Source organism: Penaeus japonicus, unplaced genomic scaffold (genome assembly GCF_977035675.1).
Source record: "Penaeus japonicus unplaced genomic scaffold, GWHDUDI00000001_assembly GWHDUDI00000039, whole genome shotgun sequence".
Taxonomy (NCBI): domain Eukaryota; kingdom Metazoa; phylum Arthropoda; class Malacostraca; order Decapoda; family Penaeidae; genus Penaeus; species Penaeus japonicus.
The window spans coordinates 20,629,987-20,650,178 of NW_028234441.1; the positions used below are offsets into that span (position 1 = coordinate 20,629,987).

The 20,192-nt window shown below is 37.4% G+C and overlaps 1 protein-coding gene across 1 annotated transcript in view; it reads left to right on the top strand.

The window, feature by feature from the left end:
- The first annotated feature begins 294 nt into the window (after nucleotides 1-294).
- Nucleotides 295-20,192, top strand: part of Lim1 (LIM homeobox 1) — a 68,263-nt gene continuing 48,365 nt past the window's right edge. The window contains exon 1 of the mRNA XM_086533570.1: nucleotides 295-641. Within this exon, the coding sequence (XP_086389696.1) occupies nucleotides 469-641 (173 nt within the window). The 5' untranslated portion in view covers nucleotides 295-468. The remainder of the gene's footprint in view (nucleotides 642-20,192) is intronic.

Sequence of the window (20,192 nt, forward strand, 5' to 3'; positions counted from 1 at the left end):
CACGCCCGCCGCCCAGCCGCCGCGAGTAGGGGCCGGGGCTCCTCAGGAAGGGTTGGCGAAGGACACTGGCCAAATACTTCCCTGGCCGGGCTAATTACTGGTTGTTATAGTGGGGTGCGAGGTAACATACAGTGAGCATCGGTGGCTGACATCTGAGATGGGCGAGATAAGCGCGGGCTGATCCCGCTCGAGCCCCGCCGGCCAATCAGCGCGCGAGCTGCCTGATCTATGGTACAGGGGGCGGGGCCTGTCCGCTGGCTCCGCCCCCGAGTCGTGGCCTCGGCCGAGCGTAGCCCCTTCCCCAGTGTACCTCTCGCTGTCTGCCAGGAAGGAACTGTGTACTGCGCTGCGCCGCGCCTGTGACACTACCTCGATATCTCTCTGTGGGCGACACGGTGCGGAACCGCGCGTCGCTGAGAACTGTGCTTTGCGTTGTGAGCGGCCCGGCCGTACCGAAAGACAAGGAAGATGATAGTGTGTTGCGCCGGCTGTCAGAAGCCCATCACAGGCAAGTTCCTAGTGACGGTGCTGGAGAGAACGTGGCACGCCGAGTGTGTGCGCTGTTCCGATTGCGGCGGCGCGCTGACCGACAAGTGCTTCAGCCGCGAGGGAAAGCTCTTCTGTAAGAATGACTTCTTCAGGTGAGTGTCGCCGCGGTGTTGCCTTTTGTTGAATAGGGTGAGAAGGAGAGAAGGAGAGAGAGAGAGAGAAGGAAGATGAGGTGAGGGTTAGCGATAGATTGAGAGAGAGGGAGAGAGAGAGGAGGGGGGGGGGGTTGATCTGGCAATCGTTTGTGTCATCTCTGGTGTGAGGTTCCGCCGATAGATAGATAGATCGGACTCGGAACGACGTGTTATTATTGCTTGCAATCCCGTATGTATATCCAGAAGTTGGAATAATTTTTTGGAAAAATTATACACACTCTTTCATTCCCGTCTGCGATACAGAACCTCGGCGCTTTATCAAACACGTAAATAATTCCCTCCCCTCCCCCCACACCTAGATATCCTCCCCGCTAACAAATATAAAACAACAGCAAGATGTCAACAATAATAACAACAACAACAACAACACCACCCTCTTAGGCTATCGCAGCGACCCCGGGACCCGTGTTCGCCGATCGTTAAAATAACGCACGTGCTCCCTCGAGTCACGGAAATTAACAATTGCACGATATTCTGCAAAGAGAAAATAATAAATAATAATAATAAAATAAAGCAACATTGAACACTGAGAATATAAGAATCTTGACACATCGAAGCAGAAATGAAAACATATATTAAGAAAAAAGAATTAAGGTCTTACGGGATATGTATTGACTGACGTTTACAGACTTACAGATTTGTTGGTGTTTGCGTGCGTGTGTCTCTGTCTGTGTTTGCGTGTCTTTGCGTGTCTTTGCGTGTTGTTGTTTTGTCTGTTTGTCTGACCGCTGTAAGGTAACCACACATGTATTTAACTAGAGGTCGAAAGAAGAGTCAAACATAGACAGATGTTTCTTGATATGCCAGACTAGAGCAGGTGTCTTTGGCACGTGTAGTTCTGTGTAGATATATTTCAGCTCATGTGTGCCAAAAAAAAAAATAAATAAATGTATATATAATATTTAATATATTCATACGTATACAGTATCACTAACGACAAAATAAATATAGATAGGGAGGTAAATTTATCACATTTAGAAACAAAAGAGAAGATACAATTATTTATTATAATACTATTGGTGAAAAAAAAATTGAATAAATATAGGCCGGTGATTTAGCATTTCGGGAAATAAAAAAAAAACATTCGGTAGAATATTTCTGAAAAACACATATATATATATCGACATTTATATATCTTTTTAATGGAAAGTGATCGGCTATTAGAAATTTGACTTTGAGGAATCTAAGCGTTTTATTGGCGCCGACTGATTAATTTGATCGCCTTCAAGCTCTGGTCATCAAAGGAAACTAAGTATTAATGCCTTGAAAAAAAATAGTCAGTGATGAATAAACGGACATTGATGATAATGATGATGATGATTGCAACGTCAGGAAACGATTCGGTTAATCGTAACTTATATATATGTGTATATGTATATATATATATATATATATATATATATATATATATATATATATATATATATACATATACATATATATAAATAAGGTAATATTTTCTATAATTTATTTCGCTTTTAAATGACCGCTAATTTACTTATTCATTTATTGCAACGGTACTATCGGCGAAGCGCAAAGTCTCTATTGCATTTCAACATAACACTTAATTCCGCATTATAAATTTCCTCTGACGTCCCATAGCATAAGAAATAATAAATAAATAATAAATAATAATAATAATATATAAATAAATGATAAGGAAGAATAAAGAAAAATACATATTTAAATTTCCTTCGTGGTAAATGGTCATGCGCTTTCGAAAATTATAAGGGGAGAGAAGGGGGGGGAGAGGGGGAGGGTGGGAGGGGGAAGGATGAGGATGAAGGGACAGGAGGGGGAGAGGGGGGTAAGGAGAGGGGAGGTAAGGGGAAAAGAGGGGGGAGGAATGGGGGTAAGGGGGGGAGGGGGGGAGCGCTTTATCCTAGTCGTGAATTTGGTTGCGTAAGCGGGGGAATTTTAATGTAAAGGTGATGATAACAATGATAATGATAATAATGACGATGATAATAAAATAGTAATGATAATGATGATAATGATGATGATAATAATAATGATAATATTAATGACATTAATATTTATTATCATTGTTATTTTTCTAGCAATAATAATAATAATAATAATGATAATAATGAAAATAATAGTAGCGATAATGATAATTGTAATAATGATAGTAATAAGAACCATAATGATAATTATAATAATGATGATAATAATAATGATAATGACAGTAATAGTAATTATAGTAGAAATATAAATAATGTTAATGAGAACATGATAATAATAATGATGGTAATGCTCTTGAAATTGATATGAATATATAGTAACAACGGCAATTATAATGATAATGATAATAATGATAATGACATTGGTAATAAGGTTAACGATAACAATGATAATGGTATTGATTATTATAACAATGATAATAGTAATTATTATGATGATGATAATAGTAATTATGATGATGATGATAATAATAATAATAGTAATAATAATAATGATAATAATGATAATGATCATAATGATAATAATAATAATAATAATAATAATAATAATAATAATGATAATAATAATAACGATAATGATAATGACAATATTTGATAATAATGATAATGATAATTATGATGATATAAGTAATATATAGTTATAAAAAAAACTATAAAAATATCAATAACGATAATAATGATAGTGGTTATGATGATGATAATGATAATAACTATAAAGGTGATGATAATAATAACAACGATAACGATGACAATAATTATCATAGTATCAGTAACAATATTGATGATGATAATATCGCTGATTATAATTATACTGATAATAGTAATGATGGTAGTAATAATAATGCCAATGATATTAATTATAATAGTAATGTTAATAGAGGTAATAACAATAATAATGATGATGAAAATTATAGTCATAATAATAATAATAATTATTATTATTATAATAATAATATTGTTATTGTTATTATTTATTAACAATGGTAACAGTACTGGTGATAGTAAAAATAATGATAAAGATGATGATATTAATAATTATTAATGATTATAACAACGCCAATAATAATGCTTAAGATTAAATAATAGTAACCATAATAATGATGATAATAATAATATTGATAAAAATGATAACATAATAATAATATTAATGAAAAATAAATCACACTCAAACAAACACACACACACACAACCCCCCATCCCCCTCCCCCCACACACACTCAACCCCCACCCCCCCACACTCAACCGCCCCCCCCCCAAACACACACACACTCTCCTAGCGTATCGGACATGCTTGCAACGGCATGCAAAACACACGTTATCATTAAGCATAGCGTGGACCTGTGTGTGGCTTATAAGAGTCGGCTATAGCGACCCCCCTTGCACGAGGTGTTAGGAAAATGCTCTGTTGCACTTCGTTGGTGTGGGTAGGGGGAGGGGGAGGGGGTGGGGGGGAAGGGGGGAGGGGTGGGGGTGTGTGGGGGGTGGTGGGGGGTTGGGGGTAGGAGAGAAGGAGAGGTGATAGGAAGGGATAGAGGAGGGGAAGGGAGGAGGGGAGAAAGGGGAGGAGGGGAGGGGAGAGATGTGTGTGTGTGTGTGTGTGGTATGGGAGGGGAAGGGACAGAGGGGATGGGAGGTGGGGGAGGGGGGGGGTGGAGGAAACGATAGAAATAAAGAAATAATAATAATAATAATCAAATACACAACAAACTTGATAAACAAAGCGCGTGAAGAGGAGGGAGAATCAGAAAATAAAATAAAAAAAACAACAACAAATAAAAAGGGGAAAATAAGGACAAAGAGAAGAACAAGGGAAAGAGAAGGAGAGGGAGAAAGGGAGAAAAATGATGTGGTAGCGATGGTGGTTGGTATTTTGTATTTTTAATTACATAGGTTAAGGTGGTGTTGGGAAAGCGAGAGAGAGACCAGGGCGCGGGATAGAAATTTATGGCGGAGAAAATTTTATGTATATATATATATTTTTTTTTTTATCTTTATATTATCTATTATGTATTCGTTTTATTGATTAGATGTTGTTATTTGTTTTTTTGTTATTGTTGTTATTATATATGATTTATTATTATTTACATTATCATTATTATTATTATTATTGTTGTTATTATTATTATTATCGTTATTATTAGTCATATTACTATTTATTATTATCATTATTTCAATGCAATTATTATAATTATGATTTGTATTTTTTATTGTCTCTAAATTGCTTTTTTGAGGGAAGTATTGTTACTGTATATCGTTTTGGCAAAAAGAGAAAAAGATAGAGAAAGAAAGAGAGAGAAAGAGAGAAAGAGAGAGAAAGAGAAATAGAAAGAGAGAAAGAGAGAAAGAGAGAGACAAAGACATAAATAAATCGCAACCAAAGACAAAATAAAAAATAACAACAATACTGCCAATCAGAAAGAAATCTCAGCTAAATGTTTCCGAAGAGAGGAATAATGAATACCCAAGCGATAATAAAAATAAATAAATAATAACAACAACAACAGGTGAATTCATTACGCCAGCCGATAGAGCGATTGCCATGCCGAGATTACGATCGAATCGCGATCGAACCTCCGCCGCCGATCGCTGTCGGACAGGGGGTGAGTCTCCTCTCCCCCCCCCCTTCTTCCCTCTATCCTATACTATCCTATTCCTTTCCTATTCTCTGTATTCTTTTCCTTCCTCTCTTTTCTTTTTCGTTTCTGCTCCTATTCTCTTTTCCCTTATTCTTTTCCTTCTCCTTCACCTTCTCCTTTTCTCTTTTCTCTATTCTTTCTCTAGATTCTTCTATTCCCTTCCCCTCCTTCAATCTACCCCCTTTAACCCCCCCACCCCCTCCTCAACATCCCCCATCCCCCCCTCTCCCTTCTATTTTCCCCTTCCCCTTCCCCACCCTCTCTTCCTCATCTCTCCCCTCTTACCTCCCAACCACCCCTTCCCTCCGATCCCACCCATCCCCATCCCCTTCCCCTTCCCCACTTCCCCTCTTCCCTTCCCCACCCTACCCTCCCCCCCTCCCTCTCCCCCTCCTCTTATGAAAAAATAAGAGAAAAAAAAATCAAAACTTGACGAAATCATATATACATAAGTTCCGCAGATGTAACAGATGTTTATGCAAATGCCTGCAGTCGAAGGTAGTGTTCTGTTCCGCACGCGCGCGCACGCACTCCGAACCCAGGTCTCGTGCGTGCAACACTCTACCCCGACGGCCGCGAAAAGCAGTCGGGAATCCGTTATTGCAATATTTGAATAAAACAAATGACTCTTGCAACTATAATTAGGGAGGGGACTCTTGAATGGCGAGGTGAAGAAGATGAGGAGGAAGGAAGGAGGAGGAGGAGGAGGAGGAGGAGGATATGGAGGAGGAGGAGGAAGGAGGGAGGAACAGGAGGAGGAGGAAGGGGAAGGAGGATAAGAAGGAGAAGAAAAGAAGAAGAAGAGGAGGAGGAGAAAAGAAAAGGAGACGGAAAAAAAAAGAAAATATATCGTCTTCATTTATTAATATTTTTAGAACCTCATAAAAATAAAGGAAGAAGAAGAAGGAAAAGAAGAGAAGACGAAGAGGAAAAAGTGAGAAAAAAAGAACCTCGAACTGGAAAACAAGGAAAAGCGAAGAGAAAATAATTACGGAGACGGGGAATTTGAATAAAGAAGGGGAATAACGAAAAGAGATGGAAAGGAGACGGAAGAAAATGGACATAGAAAGAATTAGAAGACATTTAAAAAATAGAAGGAGAAGGAGAAGAGGGATGAGAAGAAGAAGATGATGAAGAAGAAAAAGAAGAAAAATGATAATATTAATAACAAGAAAAGACATAGAACGGGGAAAAAAAAGAACAAGACCCAGAACAAAAACAAAAACAACAACAAATAAAAAAACGAAAATAAAAACACCAACAAAACACACAAGACGGAACAAAATTATCAAAACCTCTCTGATCGTCACGAGAAATATTTTTATTTTGCGCGATTAACCACCAAAAGCTCGGCACCGGAAGTGCAGCCGAGTTATGTAATTTTCGGCAACTTATGTACAAACAAGTGGTTCTGGGGTTATGCTAAGAGTATGTGTTGTGATTTTATTTTTTTATTTTTATTATTTTTTTGTGATGTTTATACTTATTTATTTATTTTTATTATTATTATTTTTTTTTTTGAGGGGGTTGTGGGGTGGTGGGGGAGGGATTTGTGTGTGTATGTGTGTGTGTGTGTGTGTGTTTGTCATGGATGTATTTTGCTGTGAATTCTCTCCCTAAAAAATAACGATATTTATTATATTAAAAAAGTGCGCAGATTACAATAAGTATACATACAAACACGTAGATAGAGATAGATGGATAGATAGACAGGTAGATAGATAGATAGTGCGCGAGGAGGTGACATGGACTCAATCAAACGGATAAGAAGAAATCGCAAAAATCAACATGATATTTGCAATATGCAATAAAAAGACCGGGTTGATTTTTAAGCGCCGTTGCTTAGCGGAGAAGATAAATATGACGAAGACATAGAATAGAATAAAGAAGGGAGATAAAAGAGAATGAAAAAAATGAATAAAGGGCGAGGAAGATGAGAAAATAAGTAAATGAAAAGGAATAAGTAGATGAGATAATTAAAGAAAAGAAAATGTTTGAAATGAATTATTTATTCCAGCTTACTTGCCCTCCCCCCCTCTTCCCTCTTCCCTCTCCTCTATCTGGCTCATGTATTTCCCGCTATCCCCTCTCCCCTCTCCTTCGTATCTGCCTCACCCCTTTCCCCCTCCCTCTATCTTTCCCTCTCCTCCCTTCACCCTCACCCCTCTTTTTCTCCCCTCTCCCCTCCCCCTTCTCATCATCCCTCCACTCTCCCCAATCCCACACCCTCTCCCCTCCTATTCCCCCTCCCTCCCCCTCCTATTCCCCCTCCCTCCTTCCCTCCCTCCCCTTCCCCCCCAGGCTAGGAACACTGCTGGTATATCCTGTGACTTTGAATTTCACACTTAGAGTTTGCAGGTTCGGGATAAAGTTTTCGTAGCTTGGGTTAACTAGGAGGTTTTCGTTCCGTGAAGAGATGGATGGAGGGGAGGGAGGGAGAGGGAGGGAAGGAGGGGAGAGAAAGAGGGGAGGGAGGGAGGGAGGGAGGGAAGGAGAGAGGGAGGGGAAGGGAGGGAGGGAGGGAGAGGATAGGTGGAGGGTGAGGAGGAGGAATAAAAAAAAATAGAGAGAGAGAGAGAGAGAGAGAGAGAGAGAGAGAGAGAAAGAGAAAGAGAAAGAGAAAGAGAAAGAGAAAGAGAAAAAGAGAAAGAGAAAGAGAAAGAGAAAGAGAAAGAGAAAGAGAGAAGAGAGAGAAGAGAGAAGCGAGAGAAGAGAGAGAGAGACTCCGTTAGTGGTCAAATTCGCATGTTATGTAGTGTCCATTTCGCCATAGTTTCCTGGCGTGGCTCTGGCGGCATTTTCCTTTGTGGCAGAGACACACACGTGAGTTAAATGTATTTGTAAAGTTGGAAAGAAATTATAGACGTGTTATCTGCGGCGGCCGACTGTGCTCTCACCTTTCTTTATCTGTGTTGGGTAATATTTTTGTGCTCTTTTAACATGCATACGGGAAAACAGCAGATAGACAAATACTTACACGCACACGCACAATTACATAAGCACACGCACACTTACACATATACACACACTTTCACAACAGCAGCAACAACAACAACAACACTCCGATACGATACAAACGCTCTCTCCTTCCCTCCCTCTCTCCCCACCCTCCCTTCCCCTCCTTCAAAAAAGGAAAAAAATAAGAAAAAAAGAAAAACAACCCCCAAAAATCTACATCTACATCCATCTCTATCTATCCACACGCTCACTTATCCCTTCATTAATGTAGCATCTCACACGCACACCCGACAACATACATAAATGCTTCCATAATGAGAATCATAAAGCTTACGGACAGTCACGGAACGGAGAGACCGAGAGAGAGAGAGAGAGACCGAGAGAGACACGGCACAAAAGCTAGCAGCGATACGGCCGTTCTACGGGATCACTTTTCCGTCATCGTCCGGGGGGCTGTCGGAGTTGTTGTTTATATCTGCGTATTTAGTTTTGTTTTGATTGTTTTTTTAGAGGTTTTTGTGTGTGAGGCGAGGGATGGATCTGTGTTGTTTCTGTTTTTTTTGGGGGGGATTTAATTTAGGGTGGAATAAGAAAGAAAGAGAGAGAGAGAGAGCTTTGTTTGGATTGATTACCTCGGTAGCGAACGCGGGGTCAAAACATTCAGCGCGATTCGCCATAACAACAATAATTAGACCAAAAACCGGGGGGAAAAAATGTATAGATCATCATATCCCACTCACACCCAAGCAAAGAAAGAAAGAAAAAGAGAGAGAGAATAAAAGAAAAGAGAAAACGAAAACGAAAAGAGAAAGAGAGAAAAAGAGAGAGATTTAATTAAGAAGAGGGAGAGGATTTGTGCGTACAGAAAAGGGGTCAATATTTCATACGTAAAATTAGCCATTTACATGAGGGAATCAATGAATTACTTCAACCGTGAAATGCCGCTTACTCATAATTTATCCAGGAAAATGAGTAGGCTGGCTTTCCGCTCAAGTTATCGTTCGATTGAAAAAATATATATGTCACTGTAATTGTAAGTTGAGGAGAGAGAGGAAAATTATATGGATACGTACGGGAAAGGAGAATTTTAATGATGGGTTTAATTACGTTCTGTTTTTTTTCTTCTTTTTCTTTTTCTTTATATTACTCTTTCCTCCCTTTCTTCTTCTTCCTTTCTCTCTTCTTCTTCTTCTTCTTCCATTTTTTTGGGGGGATCGCTAATATAAAATAGTATGAATAGCGATGATAATAATGATAATAATGACAATAATATTTTATAACATTGATGATATTATACTCCGATAATGTTACTAATATTGATGATATTATTGATGAAGATTATTATAATGATGATTATAATGATGATGATTTTGCTGATAATTAATATGATCATGATAATAATAGAAAAACATTTACAATTATCATGGCGATAAAGATAGCGCTAACGTAAGTAATAATCACAATGACAAAAATCGCGATGATGAGAATGATAACAGCAATGATAATAATTGATAAAAGTAATAATGATAACAGGCAAAAATAGCAATGATAACAACAAGAAAAATAATAATAATGACGGTTAGAATAAAAATAAAATTCAAACAGTTATAAAGATATATTAGAAATAATAATAATAATGATAATAATGATAATAATAGATCTAACACTACACATAGCGATGGATCTAACTGCTATGTTAAGGAAGTTGATATGATGATTATAAGAATGACATTATTTACACAAATAGGAAATTGTGCGATGCAAGGTTAAACAATTATATTAGGTGAAATGTTAATGATATTTATCATAATCGTCATCGTCGTTATTCATATTTTTAGTGTTATTATCATTTTTGATACTTTTATTATTACCATTAGCATTGTTGCTATTATTACAGATATGATGATAATGATAATTATTATTGTTATAGTTATTAATATTGTTATCATTATTATTATTTCTTTTATTATTTTATTTGTTATTGTTATTACTATTATTATTGTTATTATTATTTCTATTATTATTATTATATCTGATAACCAGTGCTATGCTATCAAGGCTTTTATTGTTGTTATCATTATTATTGCTATTATTAACATTGTTATAATTATACAGTAGAAATAATAACAATAATAAAAAATATATCTTGATAATATCGAATCCGTAATTATAAATCCTTTACGAAATACATGATACATTTAGCGGCAAACTACATTCATCCGAAACTCCGTCCGATGGCGCGAGACGATCTGCGTTTCGGACCTTTTTTTGCCAATGTCGTGTTTACTGTTTATTGATTATCATTATTTTGCGCCGAATGAGAGAATAAGGAAGAATATATGATGAAGGAGGAAAAGAAAAGAAGAAGAAGATAAGGATTGTAGAGGAATTTGATGATTAGTGGCGGAAGAGGTCGGGAGGAGATATGAAAATAGGATTTTAAAAATTTGAAAAGTTTGATGAAAGCAAAAAAATGAAAATAAAGGAGATAAGAGAGGTGGAAACTATTTTATAAAATCAAGGGAGAGAGAGATAGATAGATAGAGAGAGAGAGAGAGAGAGAGAGAAAGTGTTTCTATCTCGCCGTGTCTCTCTTAAGAAAGTGAGAGAGAGAATATGACATAAGAAAATAAGAAAGAGAAAAAGAGAGATAGAGAGAGAGAGCAAATGCCGAAAAGATGGACAGGATAATGAATAAATGAATAATGAGCATAAATGGTGATAAAGGATAGACAAGAAAAGGATGATAATAATTCCCATTGGTTTGCGTAAATATGTTTTATATTTTGATTAATATTTCTGATAAGCGGAAACGCAAATATTAGAGATATCGCTTGATTTTATTATGATCTTTATCATCATTAACATTATTAGTATTATTATCATTGTTATTATTATTATCATTATTATTATCTTTATTATAATTATTAGTATTATTCATTGGTATTATTATCATTATTATTATCATTATTATTATTAACATCCTCCTCCTCCTCATTATTATTGTTGTTATTATTTTATTATCATTATTTCTTCCTCGCTATTGTAACAATATAGCGAAAGCATAAATCGGGAAAATTATATAATAATAATTTTTATGATAATTTTGATGACAATAATCCTAGAATAATGATACTGGTAACAGTAATAATAGTAATAACGATAATGATAGTTACAATGATGATAATAATAATAACAAGGATAAAAATAGTTATACTAATAATGATGATAGTTATGACATTTTAAGTAATAATAACAACGATGGTATTATACTATTATCATTGATAATAACGATAATAATGATAATAATAGCGATGATAATGACAACGACAAAAAAATAGCAATAACAATAATGAATTTTAAAAAATGGTAACAATAATAAAAAATAATGATACCAATAATGAAAATAATAGAAGATAATGATAATAGTAATAATAATAATAATAATAGTAGTTAATAACGATAATAATAATGATAATAATGATAATAATAATAATAGATAATGATGATGATGATGATGATAATAATAATAATAATAATAATAAAAATAATACAAATAAAAATAATAGTTTAAAAAATAGTTTAAAAATAGATAGATAAACACACTGCCAAAGGAAATCCCCCCTTTGCCCCAACCACAACGGACGACCACAGCGAACGACCACAAAGGACGACCTAGGTCTAGATAACGCTAAAGGAAGCGCCAAAGGTGACAGGATCTCTGAAGACGCTGGTCGTAAGGATCTTTCTCTCCTTAGGTATCCTTCGAGGCGTCGAATTGCCCTCTTGTGGCGAGCCTTTGAAATGCAAGACAAAAATCGCGTTTTTTTTTTTTTTTTTTTTTTTTTTTTTTTTTTGGGGGGGTGGGGTGGGGTGGGGGGAAGGGGTGTTTGTAGGGGGTGGGGGTGGGGGTAGGGGTAGGGTGGATGTTGATTGTGTGTGTGTGTGTGTGTGTGTGGATGTTTTTTTCCAGGTTCTTTTAGTGTATGTGTTTGAGGTTTTCTCTTCTCTCTCTCTCTCTCTCTCTCTCTCTCTCTCATTTTTCCCTCCACTCCTTCCTTCCCTCCACTCCCTCCTTCCCTCCTTCCCTCCCAACTCCTCCCTCCTCGCCCGCAAAGCCGTTCTGCGTGCATGCATGGGCAAGCAAGACATCTGGAAGTGAACACGGGTACATATATATTTTAGAGTCAAGCAATGAGTTTATCCGTATCTAACTGTCGGGAAATACGTTTGTATTACAAGCATGTGACTATTACTGCTTCTCTTTCTCTCTCTCTCTCTTTCTTTCTCTCTTTCTCTCTCTCTCTTTCTTTCTTTCTCTCTTTCTTTCTCTCTCTTTCTCTTTCTCTCTTTCTCTTTCTCTTTCTCTCTTTCTCTTTCTCTCTTTTCCGGTAGTCTGTTTGCACTTCGTGACTAAAGAAGGCTAGAAAATTGAGGGACAGAGAGAGAGAGAGAGAGGGAGAAAGAGAGAGAGAGAGAGAGAGAGAGAGAGAGAGAGAGAGAGAGAGAGAGAGAGAGAGAGAGAGAGAGAGAGAGAGAGAGAGAGAAGGAAACTTGTGATTTCCCGCTCAACAGGAGATAGAGAAGAAACGCATAAAATTGATACGAAGGAAAATAATATATATTACCCAGCGGGTCCAAAAAAAAAGAAAAAAAAGAGAATGGAAAATATGAATAACCAAAAATCCACATTCACGAACTGACAAGAGAATAAAACACAAAATAAAACACGTGCTCGTTAACAAAAAAAAAAAAGAAAAAAAATAGAATAGTTACAGCATAAAAAAAAGAAAAAGAAAAAAGAAAAAAGTTACGATAATCTCAAACATAGCAACTTTTCAAACATAGCAACTGTCAGGTATGGTTTAATATTTAATACGCTTTCCTGTCTACAGTCAATATACTGTTTGGGTTAATGCACTTTTAATAGTCTGTAAATATCGCCAATTTCCGCTGATAAAACTGATAGACTCAACCACCGCCAAAATATTAGCGGTTCCGAAGATTACATTTCGCGAGCGGTAATGCGCTATTTTTTAGCACTATAGTAGCGTATTGTGAGAAATTAGCGCTTGGAACGAAATCGTAATTTTCCTTTAACGATATCCCGACTTAAGGTTTTATTTTATTTTTTTTTATCTTTATATATATATATATATATATATATATATATATATATATATATATATATATAGTTTTATATTTGTGTTTTGAGAGATTGTTGTTGTTGTTTTGAAGTTTAGTGTTTGTGTTTGTTTAGTTAGATGTTTGTTAGTTGTTAGATTTGATTATTGAATTTTCTCTTTCGCGTATCAATCGGTGTTCATTTTATTTAACTCTCTCGCTCTCGCTATTGCTCTTTCGCTCTCTCTCTCTCTTTCTCTTTCTCTCTCTCTCTCTCTCTCTCACTCTCTCTCTCCCTCTCCCTCTCCTCACCCCTCTCGTCTCCTCTCTCTCCCTCTCCCCCTCTCCTCTCTCTTCCTCCCTCTCTCCTCTCTCTCTCTCTTTCTCTCCCTCTCCCTCCCTCCTCTCCTCTTCTCCCCCCCCCCCCCCCCCCCCCCGATTTGTCCTCGGTGTCCCCTCCTCCTCCTCCCTTTCATTGTGTTCCTTTTCATTCCTCTTTCGCTCCTCCCATGTTCTCTCCCAGTTGCTCCCTTTCCCCGTTCTCTTTGTTCGAGTTTTTTTTCCTTCCTTTTTTCCGTTTTCCCTGTTCTTCTTGTCTCCACTCTCCTTCTCTTTTTTCCATTTTCCTACTCCCCCCCCTCCCCTTCCTTCCCCCTCCCTCTCCCTTTTCCATTTCTCTCTCTCCATCCCCCCCTCCTCATTCCTTTCTTTTGTTTCTGCCTTTTCCCTTTTTCGGCTTTTTCTTCTTTCTTTCCTTCTTTTTTCCATATCTTTCTACCCTACTCCTTTTTTTTGTTTTTGTTTTTCTTTTTTTTCTTCTTTTTTTGAGTGTCTCTCCTTTCTATTCTTGTTTTTTTCTTTCTCTTTCTCTCTTTCTATTTCTCTTTTTCTTTCTCTCTTCCTCTTTCTCTCTTTCTATTTCTCTTTTTCTTTCTCTCTTCCTCTTTCTCTTTATTTCTTTCTCTTCATTTCTTTCTATTTCTCTTTATTTCTTTCCTTTTATTTCTGTCTTTTTTTCTTTTTTTTTCTTTCTTCTCCTTTTCTTCTTCTTTTTTTTTCTCTTTCTTTCATTTCTTTCTATTTCTTCTTTTCTTTCTCTCTTCTTCTTTTTCTTCTCTTCTTTTTTCTTCTCTCTCTTTCTTTTTCTTCTTTTTTCTATTCTTCTTTTTCTTTCTCTTTTGTTCTTCTCTATTTTTTTTTTCTTCTCTCTCTCTTTTCTCTTTCTCTGTTCTCGTCTCTCTCTCTTTTTTTCTCTCTCTCTTTTTCTTCTTCTATCTCTCTCTCTCTCTCTCTCTCTCTCTCTCTTCTCGTCTCTCTGTTCTTGTCTCTCTCTCTCTCTCTCTGTTCTCGTCTCTCTCTCTGTTCTCGTCTCTCTCTCTCCTCTCCTCATAATCTCTCATCTCATCTCTCTTAAGAGAGGAATAACGAGAAATGATAAAGAGAGAAAGGGAAAATGAAGAAAGGCGAGAAGGAAGGGAAGAAAAGAAGTAAAAGAGGAAAAAAAAATGGAGAAAGAAAGAAAGGAAAAGGAAGACAAAAAGGAAGAAAAAGAAGAGAGAGAAAAGGAAGAAGAAATTAAAAAAGTTAAAGCAGAGAGAGAAGAAAAGAAGAAGAAGATGAATAAGATGAAATAAATTAAATGATAAATAGAAAGAGCAGAACAGCAGTAGAATGATCAGAAACAGCAGAAGAAGGAGCAGAACATCAGTAGAAGGGGCAGAAGCAGAGCTGAAGGGGCAGAAACAGCAGTAGAAAGAGCAGAGCAGAAGCAGCAGTAGAAAGAGCAAAATAGCAGTAGAAACAGCAGAAAAAAGCAGCAGAAACAGCATTAGAAAGAGCGGAACAGCATTAGAAGGAGCAGAAACAACAGAAGCAGAAGGAACAGAAACAGCAGCAGAAGGAGCAGAACATCAGCAGAAGCAGAGCAGAGCAGCAGTAGAAGGAGCAGCAGAAACAGCAGCAGAAACAGAAACAGCAGCAGAAGCAGAAGAAGCAGAGCAGCAGGAGCGCCTGCCTGCCTCCGCCGCGGGAGAGCAAAGACGGCGAATCGATAGCAGGGGAACTTGCAAGTGTGGCGCTGGCGAAAGAGAAACAGGAAATATACGTAGTGATTTTCGGTCCGTCCGTCCGACCTCCGCTCTCGGTCGCGTGTCCGTGTGCCGCCGGGGGGTCGCACGCTCGGTCTAGCCGTCCCTGCCTGCCGCTTACGCACGCACGCTCACGCTCCCACACGCCCACACGCCCATGGGGGAACGGCGGAAGGAGGGATGGGTGGATGGGTGTTTAGATGGAGTGTTTGTGAGAGGTTTTTGTTGTTGTTGTTGTTGTAAGAATGGTTTTGTGGAGGATTCGTTGTAAGGGCGGATATATGGATATATTGGACGTATGTCTTTAGGAACGGCGGGACGAAAATCACCTATGAGAACGCCCATACGAATGGCTACGCACAAGAACGCCCACACGATTACGCACATCCGATCGAACGAAAGAAGTCCTATACGAACGCCTTCACGAACGAATGAACGTTATGAATGCCTCAACAAATGCCTCTACACACACGCACGTACACACGAACGCACGCACACACGAACGCACGCATCCTGCAATGTTGGTCCTGTTGCTCGCGAATCTTCGTGTATTACGTTAGTGGGTGTGCGTGCGTGCGTTTTTTTTTTTTTTTTTTTTTTTGTGGGGGGGGGGAGTTCTTTGCGATGTTATTTACTTTATTTGTTTATTTGTTTATTTATGTGTTGGTTTTTATTGACTTTTTTTCATTCGTAAGTCTGTGTTTTGTACTTGTAAATATATGTAAATATGTTTCTTTATTTGGCTATCAGTTTCTTTTTCTCTCTCTCTAATACTCTTCTCTTTCTCTTTCTCTGTCTCTCTATCTCTCTCTTTCTTTCTCTTTCTCTTTCTCTCCATCTCTCTCTCTTTCTCTTTCTCTTATATTTCTCTTTCTCTCCATCTCTCTCTCTCTCATCTTCCTCATCCTCTCCGCCGCCATTCTCTCTCTCTCACGCCCCTCTCCGCTCTTCCACGCACGCCCATCAGCCTCCCTCCGAGTCTACGCTGCTACGCGCCGCCCACACCTCTTGGAACGCACGCGCCCACCTCGCATCCCTCTCCCTGGCCCCGCCCTCGACGCCCGTGCCTTGCGCGGCTCTCTCTTTCTCTCTCTCTCTCTCGCTCGCTCTGTCTCTCTCTCTCTCTCACTCGCTCTGTTTCTGTCTCTCTCTCTTTCTCACCCGCTCTGTCTGTCGCTCTCTCTCTCTCTCTCTCTCTCTCTCTCTCTCTCTCTCTCTCTCTCTCTCTCTCTCTCTCTCTCTCTCTCTCTCTCTCTCTCTCTCTCTCTCTCTCTCTCTCTCTCTCTCTCTCGCTCTGTCTCTCTCTCTCTCTTCCTCTGTCTCTCTCTCTCTCTCTCTCTCTCTCTCTCTCTCTCTCTCTCTCTCTCTCTCTCTCTCTCTCTCTCTCTCTCTCTCTCTCTCTCTCTCTCTCTCTCTCTCTCTCTCAATCACTCACTCTTTCTCTCTCGCTCACTCCTGTTTTAGGCCTACCGACGCCTAACGCCCAACGCCTCCTGAATTTGTTACTTGTCACGCCTATCGGAGAAATGTGTGTGTGAGTGTGTGTGTGTGTGTGTGTGTGTGTGTGTGTGTGTGTGTGTGTGTGTGTGTGTGTGTGTGTGTATGTGTGTGTGTACGCGCCTGTGTGTATACGTTTGTTTCTAGACATAAATAAACACACACTTCCATAGATGAACATAATTCATTACCACTTCCAGTAATACACATGTCTTCAGTGGCAGAAGAAATGAGTTATTACCAAATAAATATAACACCTTTCTAAAAAAGACAAAAAAACAAAACAAAAGAACGAACTCTGTTTATGGTGTTTGTCTCCCGTTTGGCAACACTTTGTTTGTGTTATTGACGGAGTAGTTGGTATGTGTTGATTATGGTACAAATATTATGTAATTGTTGTTGGTACTTCTGTAATCGGTTGTTTTGGGGGTATATATTGTTTATGTATTTTGTATCGTGCTGATAGTTTTATTATCGTTATAATTATTATTATTACTGTTATTATCGTTATTATTATTATTATTATTAGTATCATTATTTCTATTATCATTATTGGTATTATTATTGGTATCATTATTATAATTATTTTCATTATTATTACTATTACTACTACTACTGCTATTATTATCTTTGTTATTACTATTAGTAATATTACAACTCCTATTAATATTTATCATACTTTTGTTATTATTATTATCATATATAACTATCAGAAGGTGAAGTGAATATTATAAGTATTGATTTAATATCATCACTATAAACATCTTTATTAATATAACATTTTATATGATGTTATATTGGTATTTTTTTTAATTGTTATTCTCATCCTTATGTATATGTTAATGATAATTAATATCACATTATTATCATTATTAATATCAGCTGTTTTTGATTAGCAGTAGTGGTGGTGTCAACACTTTTGTAGTGATAGTAGTAGTAGTAGTAGTAGTAACAGTAGTGAAATTGTATTTAATTTTGAAAAAAAAATAGAATGTCACTGGAAAACCCTACATTAGAATAATCAAACTCATTGTATTACGCACGCATTTAATTACAACGTACTCACCCGCACACACGCCCTCACACACACACACGCGCGTGCGAGCAGAGCTTACACATGGGAGCTTACGCTAACACCAATTCGCTCAATGAATAGCTATCGGTCAATCTTAAATAATGGTCTTTAACTTAAGCTTTCAATCTGATAGGAATATCTCTCTATATATATTTATTTATATATATATACATTGTTGGGGGAACAATCCGTTACGGTTAATTTATAAAATTGCTCTTATAGAAATGACTTAATCTACTCATTCGAAAAGCCGTACGTTTTTTTGTTGTTGTTGTTTTTTTTATTATCATTATTGTGGAGTCATTCATATAAATGATACTAGAGTCTCGTGTATGGATGAATTGCCTGGATTTGGTTGCAATGTGGACCGATTTATGAATGGGCGAGTTTGGCACCGTGTTTAGCGATATATGTATTTATATATTTACACTGTGATCGCTGTTAAAGCCTTGGCTATAAATAACATGTGTATTATGTATGTATGTGCTGTATATATACTGTACTATATACTGCCTATATATACTATATATATATATATATATATATATATATATATATATATATATATATATATATATATACTATGTGGCATTATAATATTATTCATATTATAAAAGTTATTTTTATCCATTACTCTCTCTCTCTCTCTCTCTCTCTCTATATATATATATATATATATATATATATATATATATATATATATATATACTCACTAATATAGATTGGCGGATAAGTAGTTTAAAGCAGACGAGAACATTAATATTAAATCTATATCGATTTGTTTTTCTTTGATTCATATCACACACACATACGCAAACTCTCTCTCTCTCTCTCTCTCTCTTTTTTTCTTTCTTTCTTTCTCTCTCTCTTCTCTTCTCTCTTCTCTCTCTCTCTTCTCTCTTTCTCTCTTTCTCTCTCTCTCTCTTTCTCTCTCTTTCTTTCTCTCTCTCTCTCTCTCTCTCTCTCTCTCTCTTTCTCTCTCTCCCTCTCTCTTTCTCTATCTCTCTCTCTCTCTTTCTCTCTCTTCTCTCTCTCTCTCAAACGGATATAACGAAGCGGGGGATCCGTTTGAAATGAGTGTGTGTGGGGGGGGGGGGTGTCATTATGTCATGGGGTTAAGATATATATATGTTTTTGATATATGTGTTTGTTTGTATATACAGGATATGATGTATTTGTATGTATTTCGTTATTTCTCTCTCTCTCTCTCTCTCTCTCTCTCTCTCTCTCTCTCTCTCTCTCTCTCTCTCTCTCTCCATCTATCCATCTCCCTCTCCTTTTATACAAGTATTTATAGAGAGAGATAGACGGATAAATAGCTAGATAGATAAATAAAAAGATAGATTAACGCATAAAGAATACCAGAACAATTGTTAATACTATCAAATGAATATGATCGCCACCATAACTCACCAAAAACTCACCATAACTCACCAAAAACTCACCATAACTCACCACGAATAACGAAAATCATTACCCGGTGTTCATCACACTCGTTTTCATTCTCCTATCACCAAGAACGGTTTTTGCAATTGCTCTAATCATTACGAGTAAAATTATCCTTCAAACAAGAGCATACATGTGTTCGAGGATGCTGGTTGTAAATTATTTGAATTTATGGCTAAGCATCCTATATTTGTCTTAGGTGGGGGGGAAGGGGGGATGGGGAGGAGGGGAGAGGAGGGAGGGAGGGAGGGATGGGGGAGAAGTAAGTGGGAGGTCATTGAGAGTCGGGAGAAAAAGAGGAAGTGGGATGGGTGAGGAGGAGGAGGAAGAAAGAGAAGAAAAGAAGGAGAGAAAGAGAGTAAGAAGAAGCACAAGAGACAGAAGAAGAAAAACTAAAAATAAAAAGAAAAAAAGAACTATATTTACGAGCATGTCCATCGGTAGGAGGTAATAACACATTTGACAAATAGCTCTATGTTTTTTTTGTTTTTTTTTTTCCATTCCTCCCTATCCCCCCCCCCCTTTTTTTCTTTCTCAATCCTCTTACTTTGCCCTCCGTCTATATATATATTTTTTTTACTTCTTCTTAAACGCAAGACACAGAACGACTTAGAAAATCTTTCCGCTATTTCGAGAAACATGAACTTTGTAATGACAAGTGTTAGGAGGTAAAAGAATGGATGTTTATCACTATAATGAAT